General features: G+C 34.9%; 1 protein-coding gene across 1 annotated transcript in view; it reads left to right on the forward strand.

Annotated features, from left to right (window-relative positions):
• Positions 1–26,878, forward strand: part of HECTD2 (HECT domain E3 ubiquitin protein ligase 2) — an 86,587-nt gene that overhangs the window by 35,338 nt on the left and 24,371 nt on the right. The window contains exons 3-12 of the mRNA XM_049790840.1: positions 10,051–10,189; positions 11,051–11,153; positions 12,677–12,766; positions 16,559–16,623; positions 17,510–17,555; positions 19,447–19,556; positions 21,673–21,821; positions 22,328–22,451; positions 24,068–24,164; positions 26,749–26,856. Coding sequence (XP_049646797.1) covers positions 10,051–10,189; positions 11,051–11,153; positions 12,677–12,766; positions 16,559–16,623; positions 17,510–17,555; positions 19,447–19,556; positions 21,673–21,821; positions 22,328–22,451; positions 24,068–24,164; positions 26,749–26,856 — 1,031 coding nt within the window. The remainder of the gene's footprint in view (positions 1–10,050; positions 10,190–11,050; positions 11,154–12,676; positions 12,767–16,558; positions 16,624–17,509; positions 17,556–19,446; positions 19,557–21,672; positions 21,822–22,327; positions 22,452–24,067; positions 24,165–26,748; positions 26,857–26,878) is intronic.

Genomic DNA, 26,878 nt, shown 5'->3' on the forward strand with positions numbered 1-26,878 from the left:
AATTAATTACTTAATTTAAACACCATGGTTACAAGGTTATTTATAATATAGTTGTTTTTATTTCACAATTGCAAAGTTATTCATGATTGAATTTCAGCCATACAGTGTAAAATACCTTCACCAGTGCACATTTCCTGCCACCAGTGTCCCCAGTTTTTCTCCCACCTTCTGGAGCCAACAAATTCTCTCTCTCTCTCTCTCTCTCTCTCTCTCTCTCTCTCTCTCTCTCTCTCTCTCTCTCTCTCTCTCTCTCTCTCTCTCTCTCTCCTTCTTTCTTTTTTTCTTTTTTTTTTTTGGTTTTTGGGTCACACCCGGTGGTACTCAGGGGTTACTCCTGGCTGTCTGCTCAGAAATAGCTCCTGGCAGGCACGGGGGACCATATGGGACACTAGGATTCGAACCAACCACCTTAGGTTCTGGATCGGCTGCTTGCAAGGCAAGCACCGCTGTGCTATCTCTCTGGGCCTCTCTCTCTCTCTCTCTCTCTCTCTCTCTCTCTCTCTCTCTCTGTCTGTCTGTCTGTCTGTCTGTCTCACTCACTTCCTTTACTTTTAGACCCTGTGGTTTGCAGATTTTTGGGGGTCACACCCAGCAGCACTCAAGGGTTACTCCTGGCTTCTGGGTTCAGAAATAGCTCCTGGCTTGGGGGACCATATGAGATGTGCTGGGAATCTAACACATGTTCATCTGTCCTGGGTCAGCCATGTGCAAGGCTAATGTCCTACCGCTGTGCTACCACTTTGGACTGTGTGGTTTGCAATTTTGATACTGAAGTGGAATCATGTCTAACACTTTCAGCAAACAGTTCTTGTGCAGAGTGATTATTTCCAACTATCATTGTCATAGTGGTCCTTTCTCTACCCTAACTGCACTCTCCCACTATTTGTGCCAAGCTTTCTTCCATTGACTGGTTCTTCTGGACTTCATCTCTGTTGTCTCCAAATACATTTTTACCATAATATTTTAATAATATTTTATTTTTTATATCACACAAATGAATGTGATTGTTCTATGTATGCCCATCTTCCTCTGACTCATTTTGCTCAGCATAATACTCTCCATATTCATCCATGTATAAGCAAAGTTCATGACTTTATTTTTCTAATAGCTGCATAGTATTACATTGTATAGAGGTACCATAATTTCTTTAGCCACTTTGTTCTAAGTAATTCGGGTTGTTTCCAGATTTTGGCTATTCTGAAAAGGGGCCGGAGAGATAGCATGGAGGTAAGGCGTTTGCCTCTCATGCAAAAGGTCATCGGTTCGAATCCCGGCGTCCCATATGGTCCCCCGTGCTCGCCAGGAGCGACTTCTGAGCATGGAGCCAGGAGTAACTCCTGAGCACTGCCGGGTGAGACCCAAAAAAAAAAAAAAAAAAAAAAAAAAAAGTTCTACTATGAACAGAGGAATGTAGAGGGCTTTTCCACATTGTGCTTTTTGGCTCCTAGGGTATATTCCTAGAAGTGGTATTGCTGGTTCATATGAAAGCTCAATTTCTAGGGGTTTTTGAGTAATATCCATATTGTTTTCTAGAAAGGCTGGACTAGTCAGCATTCCTACTAGCAGTGAATGAGTGCCCCTTTCTCCCCACATCCACACCAGCACTGAAAGTTCTTATTCTTTGTGGTATGTGCCAGTCTCTGTGGTGTGATATGATATCTCATTGGTTTTTTGCATCCTCTTGATGATTAATGATGTGTTGCTTTTTTTTTTTTTTTTTGTCTTTCACTCAATCCTCAAAGTATATTAGGCACATGGATACTCATACAGGAGAGAAGCCTCATACATGTCAGGAGTGTGAAAAGGCCTTCACTCAAACCTCAAAGCATCTTAGACACTTGACTATTCATATAGGAGAGAAGCCTTATACATGCAGGAGTGTGGAAATGCCTTCTCTCAATCCTCAATGCTTATTAGGCTCATAAAAATTCATACAGGAGAGAAACTATATATATCAGGATTGTGGAAAGTCCTTCACTCAATCCTCAAAGTTTATTAGGCACATGAATATTCATACAGGGACATGAAAATTCATACAGGAGAGAAACATTATACATGTCAGGAGTGTGGAAAGGCCTTCACTCAAACCTCAAAGCTTTTTAGACACTTGACTATTCAGAGGAGAGATGCCTTATACATGGCAGGAGTATGGAAAAGCTTTCTCAATCCTCAACACTTATTAGGCACATGAAAATTTATACAGGAGAGAAACTTTATACATGTCAGGTGTGTGGAAAGTCCTTCACTCAAACTTCAAAGCTTTTTAGAAACTTGACTATTCATACTAGAGAGTAGCCTTTACATGTCAGGAGTGTGGAAATGCCTTCTCTCAATCCTCAATGCTTATTAGGCCCATGAAAATTCATCATACAGGAGAGAAACCTTATACATGTCAGGAGTGTGGAATGGCCTTTTCTCAATCCTCACTGCTTATTAGGCACATGAATATTCATATAGGAGAGAAGCCTTATACATATCAGGTGTGTAGTAAAGCCTTCACTCAGTCATTGTCACTTTATGTGCACATGAAAATTCATACAGGAGAGAAGCCTTATTCATGTCAGGAGTGTGTAAAGGCCTTTTTTCGATCCTCAGTGCTCATTAGGCACTTGAATATTTATGCAGGAGAGAAACCTACCTATTAGGAATGTAGGAAGGTCTTTACTCATTCATCATTGCTTTCTGTGTACATGAAAATTCATGCAGGAGCGTTAAGTAAATGGATGCCTTTTGAAGTGGTCCTTACTTGTTCCCATTTGTTATTGTATTTCAATCAGTTGGTATTTTCCCCTTTCCTATGGAGAGGCTTGAATTTTGGAATTGAATAAATTGAAGGCAGGTGAGCTCAGCTGGGGCTGTCATCTTGGCTTGTGGTTTTGTTTGTTGGAGTGACTGGCTTGTGGGTGAGCAGTTTGCCATATCAATTTTCTTGCCTGCTATTTCCTCAATATTCTGTGTGGATTAATTATTTCCTGACAATTATCAATGTACCATCTCCTGTACTCCCTGGACAGGGGTATAGGATATCCCTTTCTCTTTTAGGAACTTTGGGACAACCAGACCTCAATCCAACTCCCAATGAACATCTATTTACACAGGAGAGAAGCCTATTCATGTTGGGAATGTGGGATGGCCTTCATTGATTTCTCATCGCTTTCTGCGCACATGAGAATTCATACAGGAGAGAAACCTTATTCATGTCAGGAGTGTGGGAAGGCCTTCACTCAATCCTCATCACTTTTATGGCACATGAAAATTCATAGAGAGAAACTTTATTCAGGTCAGGTGTGTGGAAAAGCCTACACTCAATCCTCAACCCTTTCTGAATCAATGATTGGATTTTTCTCAGAAAGATGCCTTTTAGAATTTCTTCTATAGTCACTCCTCTTCCATACCTTATATTCTGCTAAATTATATAGATGGCTATTCATCAGGAAAAGGTGGTATCACTGGTCATCATGAAACAGTTGAACATGCTCACAAAACTGTCAAAACTCAATACTGGAAAATACAAGGTTCACATAAACAACTTCTATTTCTGATGAATGCATTCCATGAAAATAGCTGGGGCCATGGTGGCAGCATCTTCCTTCTGACCTGGAAACTTTCAAGCTTCTATTTGAAATGTGTATTGTGGTGAGACCTTTCTATGGCCTGAAGGTGCTGGTAGGTCTCCAGCATCACATCTCTATAAAACTTCCTTTGAGAGGTGTCCAGGCATGGCCATTCATCTGGGGAGAAACTCACAGCCACATGAGGGAAGGTCAATATGCCCTGGGAACTGGAGTTTTGATGGTGCAGCCCCAGCTTTTCCTATCTGTATCACTCTGAAAGAGCAGAAGAAAGGCAGTTTGCCTAATTCCTGGCTGAGACCTGGGGTTTCTAGGGTGCTCAGAGCAGCCATTCAACGGCCAGAAAGAAAAATCCTTCCAGAACCCCTGCATCCACGGGGAACCCATGATCTGCTCTCTGGTAACAGTGAAACAACAGAAGGGATGTGGTGCATTTCTTATGGGCTTTTTGGCCATCCAAAGTATTTCTTCTTTGAGGAAATGTCTATTTCTTCTCCCCATTTTTGGATAGTGTTAGATGTATTTTTCTTGTTAAGCTCTACCAGTGTCTTATGTATCATAGATATTAACCCCTATCTGATTGAGTAAATAGTTTCTCCCATTTCATGGGGAGTCTTTGTATCCTAGTTACTTTCCTTTGAGATGCAGAAGCTTCTTAGTTTTATGTAGTTCCATTTGTTTATTCTTACTACCACTTGCTTGGCCAGTAGTGTTTCATCCTTGAAAATGCCATTAGCTTCAGTGTCATGGAGTATTCTGCCTACATTTTCCTCTATGTTCCTTTTGATATCAGGTCTAATATTGAGGTTTGTAATCCATTTTGATTTGACTGTGGCATTAAAGAGAGGTCTGAATTCACTTTTTTTCTATGTAGTTGACCAATTTTCCCAAGACCACTTGTTGAAAAGGCTTTCCTTGCCAATTTTGTATATCTTGTCCTTTTATCGAAGATTAATTACTTACATACATGAGGGTCAGTATCAGAATATTTAAGAATATTGATCTAAGAGTCTTTCTTTATTCTAGTACCATGATATTTTAATGACTACTGCTTTATGGTACAGTTTGAAGATGGAGAAAGTGATGCCTTTCATCTTCCCAAGATTTGCCTTAGCTATTCATGGAGGTTTATTGTTCCATGTGAATTTCAGGAGTGTTTAGTCTATTTCTTTGAAAAGTGTCTTGGATATCCTTAGAAGAATCACATTAAATTGACACAATGCTTCAGGAAGTATTGCCATTTTAATGATGTTAATCTTCCCAATCTATGAGCAGAGGATGTGTTTCTATTTCAAGGCTTCTGGTTCTAATCCACTCTGCAGTTCTCTTTTATTTATTATTATTTTTAATTTAAACACTATGGTTACAAGGTTGTTCATAAACAGTTGGTTTTCTTCCCCCGACTATTTTTTACTTGTTTCTGATTGAGTTACAGTCACATGTACAACAACCCTCACCAGTGTACATTTCTCACCACTAATGTCCCCAGTTTCCTGCCCATTCTCCTTGATGCTCTCTCCCCTTCCTGTCTCTAAGGCATATATTTTTCTTCTCTCTATATATATATAATATATAACATATTATATATAATAATATAATATATGAATGTAATATGATATATTATATTATATATTAATATAATATACATTACATAATATATATTATTATAATATATATTTCTCTGTTTTTTTCTTTTAGACACTACTATTTTGTTTAGATAAAGATTTCCCCACACTCAGACTTGGCCAAAATCCAGTTCTCTATGAAAATTTTATTTCCATCTCAGAATACTAATAGAAGTGAATGGGTATAAAAATATGTATATGGTGCAAGCGGTAAAGCATCTACCTTGCCCCTGCTAGCCTAGGATGGACCATGGTTCGATTCCCTGGTGTCCTATATGGTCCCCCAAGCCAGTAGCGATTTCTAAGCACATAGCCAGGAGTAACCCCTGAGCACTACCGGGTGTGGCTCAAAAACCAAAAAAAAAAAAAAAGACTTTTAAAAAACATGTGTATTGTGCACTCTGCGGGTGACTAAGTTCATTTATAGTTGAACAATTATATAAATTTGAATAAATGTAATCTTTAATTATGGATGCTTATTGCCAAGGTATGAAGGAAGGGGGATACTATGACAAATGTGCTGAAGGTAGAGATAATAGCAATATTAAAAAGACTAATGTTTACTATTTATTTTTCTCCTGATACGTAATTTTCCCTAATAAAGTTTCAAAAGAAAATCATAATTTTGGGGACCAGAGTGGTGGCACGAGCAGTAGGGTGTTTGCCTTGCATGCACTAACCTAGGACGGACCGCAGTATGATCCCCCAACATTGCCTCCTATTTCCCTCCTGTCCGTCAAGCTCCTGTCTCTGGCAAACATCTCTCTCACTCACTCTCTCTCTCTCTCTCTCTCTCTCTCTCTCTCTCTCTCTCTCCTCTCTCTCCCTTTCTCTTTCTCTCTTTCTTCCCTTTTTTATAGACTGTGGTTTTCAATATTGTTACTGAGGAGTATCAAGCATATCACTTTACTTTCTTTTAGCACCCAATTCTTGTGCAAAGTGACTTCCAACTATCATTGTCATAATGGTCCCTACTTTGCTCTACCTGCACTCTCCTACTCCTTGTAGCAAGCTGTCTACCATGTATTTATCCACCTGACTCCTATTTCTATTTTATTTCATCACAATCTCATTTCAATATAAATTAATTTACCACACTATGCTTTTATAAATATATAGCCTTGTCAGCCTGAAAGGGTCAACTTTCTTTCTCTGAATGGGAAAGAACATATGGGACTAGAACATAGCCCCCAGCTATGACCAGGAAACAATGGTTCCCAGGCTGATGAACAGAGACAATTTATTCCATCCCAACAATGCATATGTAGGACAAGAGGAAGTAGGATATAGGCAGGGTAAAAGAACACAGCAGAAGTATAGCCTGGGGCAAGTGAGGTTCCTGGGAGAAGATAAGCAAGAATACTGGGGTTTAGGAATGCCTCAGGAGCAACACATTGTTGATAGGTAATCTCACTTTATCCAGAGTTCTGTGAGGGAGGATAGAGAGTTCAAAGTCAAGCCTGATTAGAAATAATTAATCTGGGCCCGGAGAGATAGCACAGTGGCGTTTGCCTTGCAAGCAGCCAATCCAGGACCAAAGGTGGTTGGTTCGAATCCCGGTGTCCCATATGGTCCCCCGTGCCTGCCAGGAGCTATTTCTGAGCAGACAGCCAGGAGTAGCCCCTGAGCACTGCCGGGTGTGGCCCAAAAACAAAACAAAACAAAAAAAAAAAAGAATTAATCTTAGGGGAATAGCACCCCTCTTTGTGCTATCCTTCCTCATCTCTGGTGCATTGGTACCTTGTAAACTTTCAGCCTCAAGAATAATGAAACAATTGATCGATTAGGTCCGCAGAAAAAATATATCTATGAATTACCATCTGAAAGGAGATTCAGGTACAGTGTCACATCCAACATCCCACAAATGAATGTGATAATTTTATGTCTGTCCCACTCCCTCTGACTCATTTCACTCAGTCACTCAGCATATATCAACATATTCAAAAATATATAAGTAAATTTTATGACTTTATATTTCCTAACAGCTGCTTAGTATTCCTCTATGTAGATAGATGCACAACAGATTCTTGATCCATTCATCTCTTCCATGCACTAAGGTTCCTTTCAGATTCTGGCTATCATGACCAGTTGCAATGAATATGGGAGCACATTGCTTTTCTGCATTGTGTTTTGGGGCATCTAAAGTATATATGCACCCAGGAGAGTATTGCTGGGTCATATGGGAGCACAATTTTTAGTTAGTTTTTTGAGAAATGTCCAAATTGTTTTCCAGTAAGTCTGTACCAATCTGCATTCCTACCAGCAATGAGAGTTCCTTTCTCTAATGCTAATGTTATTATTATCTCTAATTATCTAATTATCTCTAATCCATGTTAGCATTGACTCTTGTTCTTTTTGATGTGTGACAGAAGTCTCTGTGGTTTGAGATATCTCCTTGTTGTCTAGATTTGCATCTCCCTAAGGAATAATGATGAAGGGTTAATATATTTTTTTAATTCTTACATTGTACCAGTGCCTTATATCTGTGGCCATCTTTGTTTCCTGGTTACTGTTTTCTTTGAGGTGCCAAAGCTTCTTAATGTTGTTTATTTGTATATTTAAGTTTCCACTTGTTTGGTCAGTGGCCTTTCATTCTTGAAGATGCCTTTAACTTCAGTATAATGGAGAGTTCTGAGTATGTTTTTCTCGATGTACCTTTTGGTTTCAGGTCTGTTATCATGGTCTTTAATCCATTTGTGATTTGACTTTCGTTCACAGCATTAAAAAGAGGGCTGAGGGTTTTTTTTCCCCATGTATCAGACCAGTTTTCCTAGCACCACTTGCTGAAAAGGCTTTCCTTGTTTCACTTCATATTTCTCAATCCTTTCCCAAAGATCAATTGAGGATCAGTCTCACAATATTTTAGTCTATTCCATTGATCTTAGATTCTGTCTCTTTCCAATACTATGCTGTTTCAATGACCACTTCTTTACAGAAGTTTGAAGTTGGGAAGAGTGAAGCCTTACAACTTCTTTTCCCAGTTCATGGAGGTTTATTTTTACATATAAATTTTAAGAGTGTTTGACTTATTTATTTGAAAGATGTCCTGGGTATCCTTATAGAGAGTGCTATAAATCTCTATAATGATAGGGGAAATATTGCCATTTTAATTATGTTAATCTTCCCAATCCATGAGCAGGATACATATTACATGTCCTTGTGTTCTCTTCTATTTTTTAAAGCAATGTTTTCTAGTTTTCTTTGGATAGGTCTTTCACCTCTTCCATAAACTTGATTCTAAGGTACTTAATTATCTGAGGCACAACTGTGAAGGGGATTATTGGTTTTTAGTATCTCCTCTTTTATTATTTGTATATAAAACAAAGACAAGTATTTTTGCATATTACTTTTGTAGCCTGCCACTTTATTATGCAAATCTGTTCTTTCTAAAAGCTTTATTGGTAGAGTCTTTAGGATTTTCAAAGAATGTATCCATGTAATCCACACACAGTGAGAGCTTGACTTCTTCCTTTCCTATGTAGATATCCTGATATCTTTTTCTTGCCTAATTGCTATGACAAGTTCTGCCAGTACTTTATTGAATAGAAGTGGTGAGAATGAGTGGGCACCCTTGTCTTGTGCCAGATCTTAGAAAGAAGACTTTTATTTTCCCCATTGAGTATAATGTTTGTTGTGGGCTTGTGGTAAATGGCCTTGACTATATTAAGGAAAGTTTCTTCAATTTCTATCTTGGTGTTAAGAGTTTTTAATCATAAATGGGTGCTGGATCTTGTCAAATGCTTCTTCCGCATCTATTGCAATGTCATATTATTTTATTATTTCTTTTCTTAATATGGTATATTATGTTGATTTGACTTGTATATATGAAATCATTGCATCTCTGGGATGAATCCAACTTGATTATGGTGCATGACCTTTTTTTGTTTTGGTTTTGGTTTTGGGGCCACACTTGGCAGTGCTCAGGGGTTACTCCTGGCTCTGCACATTACAGGTTTGGAGGACCATAGGGGATGCTGAGAATCAATCACAGGTCCTTCTTGGGCCAGTTACATGCAAGGCAAATGCCCTACCATTGTGCTATCTTTCAGGCCCCTCTTTGCTCATTTTTCTTTTGAATTATTTGGTCTGAAATATTTCTAGGAAATAAATATTTTCTTCATACATTCATTTTGCATGGGTTTTAAATTTATCTTTAGCTTGTAAATCATGTTTTTGAAATTAATTGAAAGTTTCCCTGGAAGTCAACTTTTGTTTTTGTTTTTGTTTTTTGTTTTTGGGTCACACCCAGCAGTGCTCAGGGGTTCCTCTTGGCTCTAAGCTCAGAAATTGCTCCTGGCAGGCTCAGGGGACCATATGGTCTGCTGGGATTCGAATCACTGTCCTTCTGCATGCAAGGCAAACACCTTACCTCCATGCTACCTCTTCGGCCCCATAAAAGTCAACTTTTGGAAAGGAAAGAAAGAAATTCTCTTTAGTATCTGTAGATAACTTGTTTGTTTGTTTGTTTGTTTGTTTTGGCCACACCTGTGATGCTCAGGGGTTACTCTGGCTCTGTGCTCAGAAATTGCCCCTGGCTTGGGGGACCATATGGGACCATATGGGACATCGGGGGATTGAACCATGGTCTGTCCTAGACTAGCACATGCAAGGCAGATGCCTTATGGCTTGTACCACTGCTCCAGCCCCTGTAGATAACTTTTAATGTAATTACTATCTGTTGTGGCTGAACTTAGAGAAGTAGAGTTATATATATTATATATAATATTGTTATATGATCTTATGGTGTAACACAATAAAGATAATTTACCTGATTTTATATTGAGTTAGCTGATATCTTATAATTTGGCAAAATTTATTTTTAATTACATTGAATGCATTTCTCTACCTTATAGTGGGAGACTTATCTCCAAATTGCCTTGATGTTAGGCAAAAACAGCGCACCTCTATAGATGCATTGTCATCTGAATTGAATACCCCAGTACCTCCTGAACCTGTCCATCCTATCCAGCCCAAAACTATGAAAGATTTTCAGTAAGTCTTGGTTCATTGTTATATGGGGACACATTGTAAATTTACATCTCAAAACTTTACATAATTTAATATTTGTATCTGAAATCTATTGAACCTATGGTTTATTATAAGGTGTTTTCAGGAGTGAAGACTTAAAGACAAACTTTGAAGACAGAAACAATATATTGCTGGTAAATATTGTTGAAAATTAAAAGGATACAAGTCAAAAGGAGATAAATGATAAAATAATAATTTTTAAGATGTATGATTTTTATCTACTGTATAATAAGTAAAATTATTGAACTATGATTCTACTGATAAATATCCATATGACTATTGAAGAACTAACTGAGAGTGAGAATAGCAATAAAGCCTATTCCAAATTTTGGTCATGAGGAAAAGGGAAGAAAGAATATTAATTTTAAGAAGCTGGTCAACAATAACTTTTTCAAAAGCACGTGATTGAGAAATTTGCAGATAGTTTAATATTTTAATCAAATTAAGAATTATGCATTAGTGAACATTATTTTTGTACTTAGCTCTAGCATTTCAAGTTGTATGTGATATTTATTTAGAAGTAAAGATATTATACATGTTACATACCTCTTCATTAACAATAGTGCAAACCATGATGTCAAAAAGGCGGAAAAAGAGAGGAAGAGAGAAAGAGAAGTAAAATGTCTGCCAAGAGGCAGGCAAGTTAGTGGGTCATAGAGGTAGAGGGTAGGAGGGAAACAGGAAAAGTTGCACTAGTGAAGGATAGTGTATGATGTATGAAACTCAATTAAGAACCATTTTATAACCATGTTGCTTAAATAAAGTAATTATTAAAAAAGAATTAAAGATGCATTATCTGATAATATTTCTATGTTTTTATTTTAGGGAAGATGTTGAAAAAGTTAAGTCATCAGGAGATTGGAAAGCAGTTCATGATTTTTATCTAAAAGCATTTGATTCTTTTCCAGAACTAAATGCTGCATTTAAGGTGATTATATATAAGATATAGTTTTTCCTTTTCTGTTTTTTGTTTTGGGCCACACCCAACAGCACTTGGGGTTATTCCTGGCTCTAAACTCAGAAATTACTCCTGGAAGGTTCAGGGGACCATAAAGAATGCCAGGGCTCAAACGTGAATCAGCCATGTGCTAGGACAAGAACAGTCAGTACTGGCATGAATGCAGAGAGAAAGGGACTCTCATTGCTGGTGGGAATGCAGACTGGTACAGCCTTCTTGGAAACAATTTGGACAATCCTCAAAAAAACTAACTAGAAATTGAGCTTTTATATCACCTAGAAATACTGCTTCTGGGCACATATATACCTTAGAGGCCCAAAAACACAACACAGAAAATGCATCTGCATTCCTATGTTCATTGCAACTAGTCACAATAGCCAGAATCTGGAAACAGACCAAGTGCCTGGGAACATATGTGTAGATCAAGAAACTGTGGTACAGGCCCGGAGAGATAGCACAGTGGTGTTTGCCTTGCAAGCAGCCGATCCAGGACCAAAGGTGGTTGGTTCGAATCCCGGTGTCCCATATGGTCCCCCATGCCTGCCAGGAGCTATTTCTGAGCAGCCAGGAGTAACCCCTGAGCACCGCCAGGTGTGGCCCAAAAAACAAAAAGAAACTGTGGTATGTCTACATATTGGAATACTAAGCAACTGTTAGGAAAAATGAAATCATAAAATTTTATTATACATTGTTGAATATGGTACATATTGCTGATGCTTTTTCAGTAATATTATTGCAAAACATAATGTCTAAACAGAAAAAGGCATAGCGCAAAAATAGAAGAAAAATGTTTTACCATTTAGGCAGGCATGGTAGAGGGCTGGTGGAAGGACAGTAGGGACACTGGGGACATGTTGGCAGAAAATGGTATAAATGATTGTTGGACATTGTATTACTGAAACTTAATCATGATCAACTTTGGAATGTATGATTTGGTCAATAAATTAATATTTTATTATAAAATTAAATGTTAAAAGAAGAAAAATTGCAAAACGTATTCTCATAGAGTTGACTATATCTAGAGTTTTTAATATCTGATTAGTTCTAGTCATAGAATATATGACTCTAAGTAAGTTTTTATATCATGCTAATACTTTTTGAAATTATGAAAAAGATCTAGTTTTAATATCATTAAAACAAGCAGCCATCTGTATCCATGGGATTTGCACCATGATTCTCTCAACTGCAGATAAATCACAGTTATTCAGTTAAATTTGATGGGTATATATACTGAATATATACAAACTTTTTCTAGTTTTGTTTGCCAAATAACATAACAATTGCTCACATCATATTTGGATTTATAACAATTTAGAGATTGTTTGAAGTATATTGAATAATGCATATAGCATATGCAAATGCTATGCCATTGTGTATAAGAGACTTAAAGTACCTTCACACTATAATGCTTGTGGAGGTCCCTTACCCAATCCTAAGGTGCAACTATAGGCTTAAAATGTTAGACTCATTTCATTATTTATTTGAATTTTCAGAAAGATGCCACTATCTCATTTAATACCATTGAAGACTCTGGGATTAATGCTAAATTTGTGAATGCTGTATATGATGCCTTACTTAATACTGTAAGTATTATTTATGGAAATGCACAAATAGTATAATTCTTTGTTCTATATTTAAAAACTAGCTACAAAAGTATTCTAAAAATTGTACCACCATTCTATAAGAAACTGCTAAAATTTAGGTTAGTTGAAATATTAAAAGTTAGATTATTTTTATTCTTTAATTAAATAATTGTTATAAAATTTCATCTTCAGTCTTGTTATATAATATATTACTATATTATATTATATATAATATATTATATATATTATATTATATATATTATAATATAATAAGCTTGTTATAATAAGTTTCTCATATTTACCCAGAAATTATAGTAAATTATTTAATTCTGTTGGCATAGCTCTTAATAATTTTTAAGCATGTACCAGATTTAAACAGTGCTTTAATATGTAGTTTTAGATTTAACATTTTTTAACCAATTATAGAATTTGCATTTCTAACAAGTTCCAGTTCATATATCTGATCTAGGTACCACATTTGGAAACTGTACTGCTATATATAAGTTTGTGATATTCTTTTGATCTATGAGGCTAGTATATCCCTTCTATTACTTAATATTTTTCATTTTTTCAATTAATGATTTGTTGTTTTTTAATTTCTTCTTTTAATGCTTTGTTGGTTTTCTGAGTAAAAGTTACATAATATATCTTACATATTGGATCAGGGACTTGAGAGAGAAAGTATTCGGAGTAAATATTGTCATTTAACTAGATGGATAAGACTCAGGTATCCTAAGAGAACACCTTCCACGAAGGGAGAAATAATTAGTCCTGTCAAATGTTGCTGAGAGATCTAGTAAAATCTAGACTGAGATTACTTTTGCTATTGTTCTTTTGTTTTGGGGCCACACCTACCAGTGCTCAGTGCTTACTCCTGGCTCTGTACTCAGCAATCACTCTTAACAAGCTCAGTGGACAATATGTGCTCAGCAACCATTGCTTTGCTGGGAATGGAACCTGAATCAGTCACGTACAAGGCAAATGCCCTCCCCACTTAATTGACCAGGGGTGATATTTACCTTCTGGCTATGAAGGGTCTTAGAGGTCATATCACTGCAGTCCATTGGCCTTTAGTTTTGATGTTATGTATATTATGCTTTCAAATTAAGTGATTTTTAACATGGGTAATATTTTTAAAATCTTGTCAGGAAAGAGATCGCACTAGAATTGCTAAGTTAGAACAAACCATTCATACAAAATCATTAGCAGGGTATGGAAAATCACAAGGGGAAATGTAGTGTCCTGAAGTGAATCTGGAGTTGGACTCCAAGGAAGAGCACTGTATTACAGGACATGTGACTTTTAGTGGAGGGACATGGCCAGGCCATGATGACTCTTCAGGGATGAAGGGAATAGATACCCCATCTCCACTCTCTCTTTTTCTTTCTGTGTTTCCATCTGATGGAATCATATCAGAAGACAAAAGGCAAAAGAGGTTGATGTAGTCTTTAGTAGTAAGTTTCCTAAGACATTGAACAGTGTTTAAATGGAGATGCATCCGTGCAAATAATATTAGTATGTGGTGTTGCATTTCTAAGAATGATATAATAGAAAGGAAGGAATAGATGTCCCAGGAAAGATATGAGAAAAGTGGGTAACCAGATCTTTGACAAGGTGAGTGTGAATGGATATCAGACCCATGGCAAGGGGTTGGGCCTTGGTCAAGTACACGTGCAGGTGATTTGGTAGAACTGATGGTGGGACATCAATTGATCCTCCTTTGGATGCATTTACTTTTTCTGTCAAATGTATGGCAGAGAATGGTAATGGGAAGGAGATGTTGGAGATTTGGGGAATGAGATGGTTGCTTTGGAATGAATAAAATATATGAAAAAGGAGAAAACTGTCAGTGATGTGATAAATGTAAAACATATCTAACTATGACATTTGCCTGATTTTTATCTTGCATTCTAATGTTGTTAGTGATAAATATTAAGTACTTAAATGATCAGGGGTGGTATTTACCTTCTGGCTATGAAGGGTCATAGAGAAAAATAAATGAATGTTGTATTTATGATGATATATGTAAATGCATAAGCTAAATAGGTTGAATGAGTATATATAGGCACATGTTAGAAGCAGTGGTTGTAGATTTTAAAATAAATCCATCATTCTATTCTTATTTTCTTGGCATTTTTTTCTTTCAGATAACATGGCACAGAATTTTAGTGATTTATTTGAAGTTTTTAATGGATTTTAATTATTTATTATAAATAAATCATCTAAATTATTATTATTCAAACATTCTTATTTGACATGCTTTATAGTAAATAAGGGTTTTTTTTAGCATTTAATCGGGGTTTATTTGTTTTGTTTTGAGGCCATACCTGGGAGTTCTTAGGCTTACTTCTGACTCTGCCCAGGGGTCACTTCTAGTGGTACTCAGGGGACTGAACGTGTGATTGAACCTGGAACAGTCACATGAAAAGCAAATGCCTTTATCTCTGTGCTATATCTCTCTAGTCCTGATTTAGTACTTGAATAATTAAACCATAAAGGAACATTACTTACCTTTTCAAAATCTTATATTGAAAAATCTGACTTTTCAATATAAATACCATATTTAAATAAGTATAATTCAGTTACTGTTTAATAATGAGTTTTGTTCTAAATGTATTCGAGTATATACAATTGCCTCAAATTGTTAAACATGTTATTCTTGGACTCATTTTCATGATTTTCTTCAGGCTACTCAGATTCTACACTGTACACAGAAAGCATCTCACTGAATCTTTTATCATTGGTGTTCTCTTAATTTCAGACATGAAATTGATACTAGCCAAGTTATTAGTTTCAAATTTTGATTTTAGTTGTTGAAACATCTGTAGGCATAATTAATATAAAATTTTGTCTGCATATATTTATATACATATATATTTACTAACCATATATACTTGAGTATAAGCTAAGTTTTCTGCACAAAATTTGTGCCGAAAAACCTGAACTCAGCTTATACTCGGGTCATACAGGTTATTTGATTCAGTGTTCACACACCGAATCAAATGCAGTTTCCAGTCGGCTTCTGCCGTCTGCTGCAGGGGGTGGTGCTTCAGCTCAGTCCACAAGTCGCTGCGGAGCTGAAGAGGTAGGCAACTGAATTGAACTGGATGCCACTGAACTATTTGACCCACAATATTCTGCACTTTGTATGAGACTGACAGCAGTGATGATGATATCTGCGAACTCAGTGATGATGACAATGTCTACGCTGATACCCTCACATCAGAAACAGCTGAAGCTCTGTTTGGACATTCAGATGAGGAGGAGGAGGAATCCAGTTTTGAAGGATTTTAACCTTTGTGATTTAGTTTGATTACCTGATAAACTACGGTTTTCTGCACCTTAAAGTTTTAAAGTTATTGTTGCTAGTTTACATTTTTTTCTTTAGCAATAAATATTGAAAAATATTTAACCTACTGATTTCTCAATTATTGTAATTGTTTTGGGTATATATTTTTATTTTTGAAACGTATCCGTGGCTGCTGCATATTCCACCTCGGCTTATACTCGAGTCACTAAGTTTTCCCAGTTTTTAGGGTAAAATTAGGGAAGTTGGCTTATACTCTGATCAGCTTATACTTGAGTATATATGGTAAGTGGGCTAGAGCAATAGTACAGTAGTTAGGACACTTACTTTGCATCAACCAATATGAATTTGATTCCTGGCGCCACCTTTTTCCCTATCCCCAAGAATGATCCCTATACAGTATCAAGTGTGGCATAAACAAAACAAAACAAAAGTATGTACTTAATAAGATGATCCTAATCATCATGTAATTCTCTTTGCTTCAGCCTCAAGACATTCAGAAGACAGTATTAAAGGGAATCATTAACAGCTTGTTACGAGAATGGAAAGGGTAATTGTGACTAATATTTACCTAGTCATTATGGATGGTTAATTTATATTTCCATACACCTTTAATATATATTCATGTATTTTACTTTCAGAAAATATTTTAGTACATAGATCATAAATAGACTATCAACCAACTCTATCAACTTATTGACTAAAGATTTTTATGTCCAAAAGTCAAGCTTTTGATAACTTTTAAATGCTTTAAAGTATATGTAACCTTGGGGCCGGAGAGATAGCATGGAGGTAAGGCGTTTGCCTTTCATGCAGGAGGTCATCGGTTCGAATCCCGGCGTCCCATATGGTCCCCCGTGCCTGCCAGGAGCAATTTCTGAGCCTGGAGCCAGGAATAACCCCTGAGCACTGCCGGGTGTGACCCAAAAACCACAAAAAAAAAAAAAAAAAAAAAAAAAAGAATATGTAACCTTTATGTGTAGATATTTGTGCTTTACAAAAAAAAAGTAACAGTCTGCTTGCTCGTCAAGCCCATGTTGTCTCTACATCTTTGCTTTCTTTTTCCACTCTCTTGAACACTTATTTTATTTTTCATTTATAACACTTATCTCTTCTCTCTTCTCACATATTTCTAGCAAGTTTCATTCAATAAAAACTATATTGCATCACTTAAAAATAAAATACCCACTTACAGCAAATATTTATAAATACCATAAAATGTCATATAGCTCAATGTTAGATGTTTTGGGAATCAGCCTAGAGTAACCAGAGAAGAACCTAAGCTTTCACCATATTATGAACATGTAACTTTATAATAATTTAAGCCTATAATTTTACTTTTATCACTAATTTTCACAAAAATATTGTTAAAAATTTATTGGATATTATCAAATTAAATATTAATTTATAATCAGTTATATTTGATTCTTTTTCAGTTCACGAACAAAAGATGATCTTAGAGCATACTTTATACTTTTACAGGTAAGACAGGAAGAATTTAATTGAAGTTGTCTAATTTACATCTCAGTATGCACTATAACTAAAATAATATCAAATACTAAGAATTTTAGGCAGTATTATTGGTAGTTCTCAGACTATAGTTACTTCTAACTGGAGAATAATAGAACAATACAACTGGAAGCCACATTATCTTCAGGATTAAGCTTTAATGTAGTTCTTGTTCTTGTCTTCCTGTTTGTATTCTGTAGATAAAGAATAGAAGCATTTCCTTCACCATTCAACCTTTCATATAACTAGTTTTTACAGATTCCAAAATGTCACGTTATAGATTTAGTAGGGTTCTAATTTATATTTTTAAAATATCCTTAATTTAGAAACATAAAATTGTAAAATTATATTAATTAAAATGTAGTGTTAATCTCACTGTTATATCCAATATAAGAGAAATGCAGAGTAGAAATAAAAGAAGCAGAAAAGAGCAGGAAAAGTCAAAGCATAGAAAGGAAAAAAGAGACAAGACATAGTTGCAGAGAAAAAGAGAAATGAGAAAAGTGAAGTAGAGCAAAGGTAGAAAAAAGGAAGAAAATACATGTTGAGGTAATAAAGGCTGGATAATGCTAACATGAAGTTCAAAAAAAAAATTTTTTTTTGGTTTTTGGGCCACACCTCATGACGCTCAGGGGCCACTCCTGGCTGTGCACTCAGAAATTGTTCCTGGGACCCCGGAGGGTTGAACCACTGTTCGTCCTAGGCTAGAGCGGGCAAGGCAGATGTCTGCCTTACCACTTGCACCACCACTCCAGCCCCAAGTTCAAATATTTAAGCATGTTAGTCAACAATAAAATATCTCTGTTCATGATAATTTTTGTTCTATCATTACTAGATAAAATTATTAATTGAAATTACTTCATAATTTTACCAATAAGTCAGCTTTAAAAAACTACTTAATGCTCTCTTCCTTTTCATAAGTTCAGTTTATTTTTAGTATATTTATATTATAATGAGTTTTGAAATATCTACTATGATGGAGTTTAAGATTTTGGGAACAGTTTTTCCATTAGCTTACAATCATTCCCTAAGTTAAATTTTTTAACATTTAAAAGCTCTTAAACTGTTATGTGGTTTCTCCTGTCCTTTGTGAAACATGCAAATAATTCATACTATAATGAATTATTAAAGTTTCATGGCTACATATTAATCTTTCTAGCATTCTTTTTTAATCAAGGAAGACTGAATTCTGATATTTTGCTTAATTGTATGACATTATTGCCACTGTTTATATCAGTCAATGAGCTAGGGATTTTGAGTATATTTTCTTTTTTAAATTATTTTAAAACAACCTACTAAATACTTACTATTATTCTCATTATACAGATGAGGAAATTGAGGATCAATATTTAAGGAACATTCCTAAAGGTATAAAAGCTAGTAAAAACCAGCTCTCAAATGCGCATATGTTCTAATCCCTAATGTTCTTTCTACTGTTTCATAAGAAATCTCTGTTAATTTAACAAATAGATATTTTTTTTAATTTTTTATTTTTAATTATGAGAACAAAGATGCAAAGAAAGAGGACAAGGTAAAGTTACAGTGGAAGGACAATCACCCATAACATAATTCTCAGAAGTCCCCTTGCTGATATCTTAACTTTGAACTTTCAGCCAAAGAACATTAAGATAAATAAAACAGAATCCATGTACAATTACTTTGTCCCTCAAGTCCCCAGATTGTAATGCATTATAATATTTCTTAGCAGCAGACAAGGCATAACAAATAGATAATTTTTAAGGGATCTCATCTAGTACTTTATAACCACTAGGTTCATAAATTTCTCACTTAAACTCTTTAAGGTCAATGTCTTTACTTTTAGATGTGGAGCAAAATTTTAACTTATCTTTAATGTCTTTTTCAGAATCCTCAATTTAATAATACATCTACGTATGTCATCTATGCTCATTTACTACGGCAGATAACTACCTTAGTGGAAGCTGACCACCATTTCCTAATTCACTGGTTTAAAAAGTAAATCATTCTTTATAGTCTTTCTAGTTTAATTTTATGTTTGGTAGTAATAGTTTTATAATAAATTTATTCAATTAGGCCTTATAAATGATATGCAAAATTCAGTGTTTCAGAAGTCATTTTAGTACTATATAGAGGATGATTTAAAAATCTGTTTTAATGTACATAATCATTTTGCTTCCATCCCTTCTTTTGTTTTGCTTTATTCCCCTTTTTTTCAATGTTTGGGATTGAACCCATCACCCTTTATATATGCAAGTAGGACCTTTTCATATATTTCAAAGATAGTAACTGGATTTACTCAGACATTACTAGTTTATGTTCTTTTACTTACTATTTTGGTTTTTTGTTTGGTTGGTTTTTTGGGTCACACCCAGCAGCGCTCAGGGGTTACTCCTGGCTTTACGCTCAGAAATCACTCCTGGCAGGCTCGGGGGATCATATGGGATACCGATATTTGAACCAACATTCTTCAGCATCTAAGGCAAACGCCCTACCACTGTGCTATCTCTCCAGCCCCACTATTTTGTATCAGTAAATCTCAACATTACATATATGAGTCCTTTTCGTTACCTGAAAATGTCTGTAAATTATAATTTAGCCATCAATAGTAATGTATGCACATACAACCCTGTTTACTTACAGAAATATTAGTTTTTAGCAATTTTCTCCAAGACTAATAAAAATTAAAGAGACAGAAAATATCCAAACATCATTTTAAATAACTTGATTTTTATTATTCACAGTAGTTGAGTTCTATGAAGTTGCTAGAAACACTTATTGGTTTATTGCTCCTAGAAGAAATACAGGTTTACGTCCTGCAAACCTATGGTCATAATATTTGTATCAGCTGATCAATATATAATCTTATTTTATTTATTATGTTTATATTATTGACATTTAATATGCGTTATTATTCATCAGTATTGAACTCAGAGCTAACATTATTATAACCTAAATTGAATATGTTTTATTAAATGCAACATTTTTTCCATAAGGCACATCACATTCTTCTCTTACTCACTAATGCTAAAAGAATGTTAGCAATATATGAAGGGGTCATTTTAAAACAGCAGAGTCATTAAAATAAAACACAATGTGAAAATATGACACTGCTAAATGTAAATAAAGTTTGCCAAAACCAAGAAGTCAGAGTACCACCTTGTTCTACCTTCAGCCAGGAATGTATATCAGGCAATTCAAATATTGTGGCGCTCTTTGCACATTTGAGTGACCACAGAAGTGCTGCCATGCTTGTTTTGTGGTTACAGGTAAATATCTGCAAATAGGCATATTTACTAATTTAAATCTTCAAGTAATGAAGATTGTATATTGAAGACCTTAAAAATTTTAATACTAACTTATGAATTTTGGTGTTTCTTTTTTTTGGGGGGGGTTGGGCCATACCTGGTGATGCTCAGGGGTTACTCCTGGCTATGCACTCAGAAATTGCTCCTGGCAGGCTCAGGGGACCATATGGGACGCTAGGGGGATCGAACCACGGTCTGTCCTGGGTCAGCCACCTGCAAGGTAAACGCCCTACCGCTGCACCATCGCTCCGGTCCCTGGTGTTTATTTCTTTTTTTTTTTTTTTTTTTTTTTGGTTTTTGGGCCACACCCGGTGATGCTCAGGGGTTACTCCTGGCTGTCTGCTCAGAAATAGCTCCTGGCAGGCACGGGGGACCATATGGGACACCGGGACTCGAACCAACCACCTTAGGTCCTGGATTGGCTGCTTGCAAGGCAAACACCATTGTGCTATCTCTCCGGGCCCCCTGGTGTTTATTTCTTAATTTAGAAATAGTATTTCACTTTCAACTATTTGGTAATCTAATAAATAGAGTTTTGGAAAATATTCTCAAATATTACACTTAAGATAAACGTTGAAGGGCCAGAGTGATAATATAATAGGTAGGACACTTGTCTTGCACGCAGCTGATGCAGATTTGATCCTTGACATCACATGTGGTCCCCTGAACACTGCCAGGAGTGATTCCAAGAGCACTTCCAGGCGTGCCCCCCAAAACTAAAACAGAAAGATAAGCTTGATAACAAATATTACCAGAATAGCAAATGTGAATTTTATTGATTGGAATTATTTCAAAATCTTTGCCAGATTATCTCAGAAGAGGTTCAAGCAATTGGTAGAGAGATTGCTGCAATTTATTTCTTTACGCCTGTTTCCTGCAAAGCCTGAAGAGTTTCCACCATTAACAAAGTGTTCCTGGTGGATTCCATCAGCATCTAAAGTGTTGGCTTTACTCAGTAGGTTTTATTATTCTTTCATATTTACTTTTCTTTTGTTAAATAGTAGAGCCATTTAATATTGTTGAATAAGCATTTCAAAGCATTTGAACATGGTAAACCATTTCTTTAAAGTAAAGAATTGTAACTTCTTTAGCTCTGATCATGTATTTCAGAGTTAATTTATAAACATTAAAATACTTTTGGATTTTATTAACAGTGTTTAAAGAACATGCCTTTCTGTTAATTCCTGAGGATTTCTAGAAGAGTTTACATTGAATGGCAAATAGCCACTTAGACTGCCTTTTGAGTTCTTGCTTTGTTGTGTTGTTCTAACCCCAACTACAAGACTTTTTTGTAAAATAGCAAAAAATTATTGCCTACATTTTGACCCTAACTTTAAAATTACCTTTTATATTTTGAGTTACAATAGTTTAAAAACTATAAGGACATTAAAAACATTATCTTCATATTAGACTGAATCATGCACATATTAGAAACATTATTGTTAGCATTTATCTTTACAGATACGGCAAACAATTTGGTTCATCCTCCTCTTATTCCTTATACTGATTTCTATAATTCTACATTGGATCACATTGATCTCATGGAAGAATATCACACCTGGCAGAGCTTTGGAAATTCTCACAGGTATAAGAAACTCATTTTATTGTTCACCTAAAAGAAAAACCATTCAAAGGAATGCCTGATTGGATTTGAATTTTATATACATAAATTTAAATATATTTGGACTTTTACATCTAAATTTGTCCATATAATTAATATTGCTAGCCTTAAGTCATTCTGTTTATTAAAGCATTTTCTTGTTCTCTTGCATTTCAAATTTATATCTATGCTGATTTGGTTTTGCTGTACATTATAGCATCTTTTAAGAGAAATTTCTTACCTCAGTGTGCAATTTTCTTTGTTGTTGTTCTTTTTTTGGTTTTTGGGCCACACCTGGTGGTGCTCAGGAGTTTCTCCTAACTCTGTGCTCAGAAATCACTCCTGGCAGGCACGGGGGACCATGTGGGATACCGGGAATCGCACTCGGGTCTGTCCCGAGTCGGCCTTGTGCAAGGCAAACAATCGCTCCAGCCCCCAGTAGGCAATTTTTTTTTAATCTTTCTGTTCTGTATACTATCATAAATGACAAAAGCCAACAAGTTTTTTGGTTAAATATTAGTGACTCAAAATCATTGTACATTAGAACTGAATAATTCTTATTATTTATTAGCAGTTGCTTTCCTAGGGAAATGTCATTTCTGTTACAGTTCACATTAGCACTATCTTCTTTTTCTTATAAATACCTTTTCTTAAAACTTGAATGCATCCAGGTTCACAGAGAGATACTTCTTGATTGTATTTAGATAAATTCCCACTATTAGGATTCGTAGTCGTTTCTTTTTTTTAATTTTTTAAATTAAATTTAAAGAAAATGCAACACATAGTTGATATAACTGACCATAATACATTTATTTCAAGATGACCAAAAGCAGTTATTTAAAAAATAGGAAATAGAAAGAAAAAATAAAGAGGTGGAAGAGAAAGGAAAGAGAAAAAGTTCAGTAGCAAGTATATTTTTGAAAATTATTGATTTGAACTCACTTTATAGTCATTTCTGAAGGAAATTTCAATCCTCATGTTATACAAGTTCTCTCTAACGTATTTTCTATGTAGTTCTGACATTTTTGCATAATATAAAATTAGGTTATTTTCATAACCTCTTCTATTGTCATTAGAAATACATTAAATTAGTACTAACAACTACATGCTCTTTTTCTGATTTTTGTTCATTAAATGTATTACTTTGCCTATAGTAGTAAAACTACTATAGTTACTACTAGATTTCTTCATTTCTGGAGCTCAAATTTGAGAAATATCCATGTAACTATGGATTCATAGATTAATTTCATGCATAAATTTTTATCCTAACTTTCCTTCATCAGCCCTGCTGACCCTTATTTGATTGTTAACCATAAAGATATATAAATTAAAATTATTTTCTAAACAATATAAATTATTAATATATACTTCAAACATTGAAAGTAGCTTTCTCTTAAAAATAAAGTCACTGTATTCTAGTAATGATACAAAGGAAATGGGCTCTGGGACCTTGGAAAATGAAGGACATGAAATCATTTTGGAAATGGTAAAATACAATATAAAAGTTTTGTAATGTTAGAAGGGGGTACTTAGGTTGACTTAGAATGATTTTACTAAAAAATTGTACCTTTTTGCTTTATCTGTTTTCACTCATTAAGCAGGTTTTCCTTCTGTCAGTACCCATTCGTTATTTCTATAGCTGCCAAAAAAATTATTATTCAGAGAGACTCAGAACAACAGATGATAAGCATTGCACGGGTAAGCAAATTGTGAAAAATGTTTATGGCTGACTTTAATTGTTATAACTGATAGTTTAACAAATAGTTCATATATATTATAAATTATTTTAAACTAATCATGAAATGTTAAAAAGAAAATTTGTATTATATTTCCCCAATAGGTATTTATATCAGTCTGTGATGTGGGTGGAAATATTTTATTCATCAGCTTCTTATTTTATTTTTAATTTGTTTTTGTTTGGGGACCACACCCAGTAGTGCACAGGGCTTATTTCTGGCTCTGTATCAAGGATCATTCCTAGTGGACTTGGGGCACCATGTGAATATCAGGGAAAAAACCCAGATTGCCCTTATGCAAGGCCCTACCAATTGTACTATTACTTCAGCCCTCCATCAGCTGAAAACATTTTAAATGTAGTACTCTACATAAATAAAGATCAAATGTCATTCACAGATCCAAAGTACTGGGTCATTATTGAACCTCATTTTGTAGTTACCATGTTCCAGCACCTAGTAGCTATTTGGTGGAAATTGCTTTGAAAACAAAGAGTGGCTTTAAGAGCAAATCACTCAAAATATCAAATCACTCAGAAAACTCAGAAAATTCAGGAAACTGAATTATTTTCTAGGGCTTATGAAAACAAAATATAAATAACTAAAATTTTAAAAATGTAAGAAATAATATTGTAAAGCTGAGAAATGCATCCAATGAAAACGCAAGAGAAGCCAAAATGCCTGAAGGCACCAATAACCTGGATATCAACTAGGCTGTCATTAAAAAAATTATAGAGAGGATGAATCTGGGGATCTGTCCTTATATCATTCTTCTACTTGTGCTTCATTCAGCACAGCACAAAATAATTAGAATGTTAGACTAAATGAGCTTTTTATAAAAGTAGTAGAGCTCTTAACTATATCTTTAAATGCCCATCTATTTTGACTCTTTTAAAATGATTATTCACAACTTTAAAAATCAGAAGAAAGATTGCTATAATCTTCTTTTTAAGTAATGAAAAAGCAGCAATAGACTAGTGAACAATTTCCATGCTTTGACTGAGAATATAAAATAAATCATAATACAAGGGAATTTTTATACTTTTGACAATTTTAATAATTAAAGATGCCTTATTTTATTGAGATGGCATTAAATATGAAATAATATATTTTATTATTATTATTTGGGGGGGTTTGGGTCACACCCGGCGGTGCTCAGGGGTGACTCCTGGCTGTCTGCTCAGAAATAGCTCCTGGCAGGCTCAGGGGACCATATGGGACACCGGGATTCGAACCAACCACCTTTGGTCCTGGATCGGCTGCTTGCAAGGCAAACGCCGCTGTGCTATCTCTCCGGGCCCTATTTTATTATTTTAATTTGATTATTGATTTTGGTTTGGGGCCACACCTGCTCAGGACTTACTCCTAGCTCTGTTCTCAAGAATCATCTGGCAATATTCAGGAAACTTTATGTATTTTCAGGGACTGAACTTAGCCAGCTACATACAAGGCAAGTGACTTACCTATGTTTTTAGCTCAAAGATAGCTATTTCGAGGGGCGCATATAAGAGATATTTAGAACATTCAGAATATTATGCCACTATCCTCTTTATTAAATTTCATATTATAAGACTTTTGTCACTCCAAAGAGCATCCTATGCCTGTTAAGTAATTCTTCCTTGTTCTTCTCTACCTTGTTCCCTGTACAGTAGGTCACTTGTTCTCTCTGTTTTATCCCTAAGGATTTAGCTCTTTTAGATATTTAATATAAGTAGAATCATACTATTTATATTATAGTGTCTATCAATACTTTATTTCTTTTTATGATTGTTATATGTAAAAATCACATTTTGTTTCATATTTACCTATTAATAGACATAGGGCTATTTATAGTTTCTAGCTATTTTGAGTGTGTGCCCAACTGAGCCACCCATTATAGCAAAATGCCAGAAACTGAAAATTTTTAACAGATATATTGTTCTCAGTTCGAGAGACTGTAAGGCACAGTTTTATTTACTACTTTTCTTTAATTTGTACATTAATTTTATGTTATATGACTTTCTTGACCATTATTTATATATATACCTAGATTGTAAAGTGTTGCTTTTATATATAATGCTGAAATGAACCATTTACTGTATAAAACATTTTCTTTTTTTAGAATTCCCAGAGTGGAATTATTAGAACAAATGGGATGAATTTATTCAGGCTTCTGACAAATATTAACAAAGTACTTTGACTAATCATGCTTTAGAGGGAATTCAGTATTCAAAACCAAGTTTATCATAATAAGTATATATGTAACTCATATGTTACCATTTCAGATTGTATTGATCAAAAATGTCTCCCCATTTAAGAGATGAGTCATGGTAGCTAAATTATTCTACTACAGATAAAAGATGAATTATTTTTGGTTCTCTGTCTTGGACTCTATATTCATTGTTTTGAAATAAAATAATAAAACATTCTTATAAAAATGTATAACTAATTTTATAAAACTTTATGAAGAATGGCATAAATGAGACGATGTGATTCTTACTAAGATGCTTAAATATTTTAATGAAATTATAATTAAGGCAAAAGTAAAACACTTTTTTTTTTTTGCCTAGCAAAGTCTTGTGGATAAAGTATCTCGGAGACAGAGACCTGACATGAATATGTTATTTCTAAATATGAAAGTAAGACGGACACATCTGGTTAGCGATTCACTTGATGAGGTATATAGATCATTTATTTCAA

This window comes from Suncus etruscus, chromosome 17 (genome assembly GCF_024139225.1).
Source record: "Suncus etruscus isolate mSunEtr1 chromosome 17, mSunEtr1.pri.cur, whole genome shotgun sequence".
NCBI classification, from domain to species: domain Eukaryota; kingdom Metazoa; phylum Chordata; class Mammalia; order Eulipotyphla; family Soricidae; genus Suncus; species Suncus etruscus.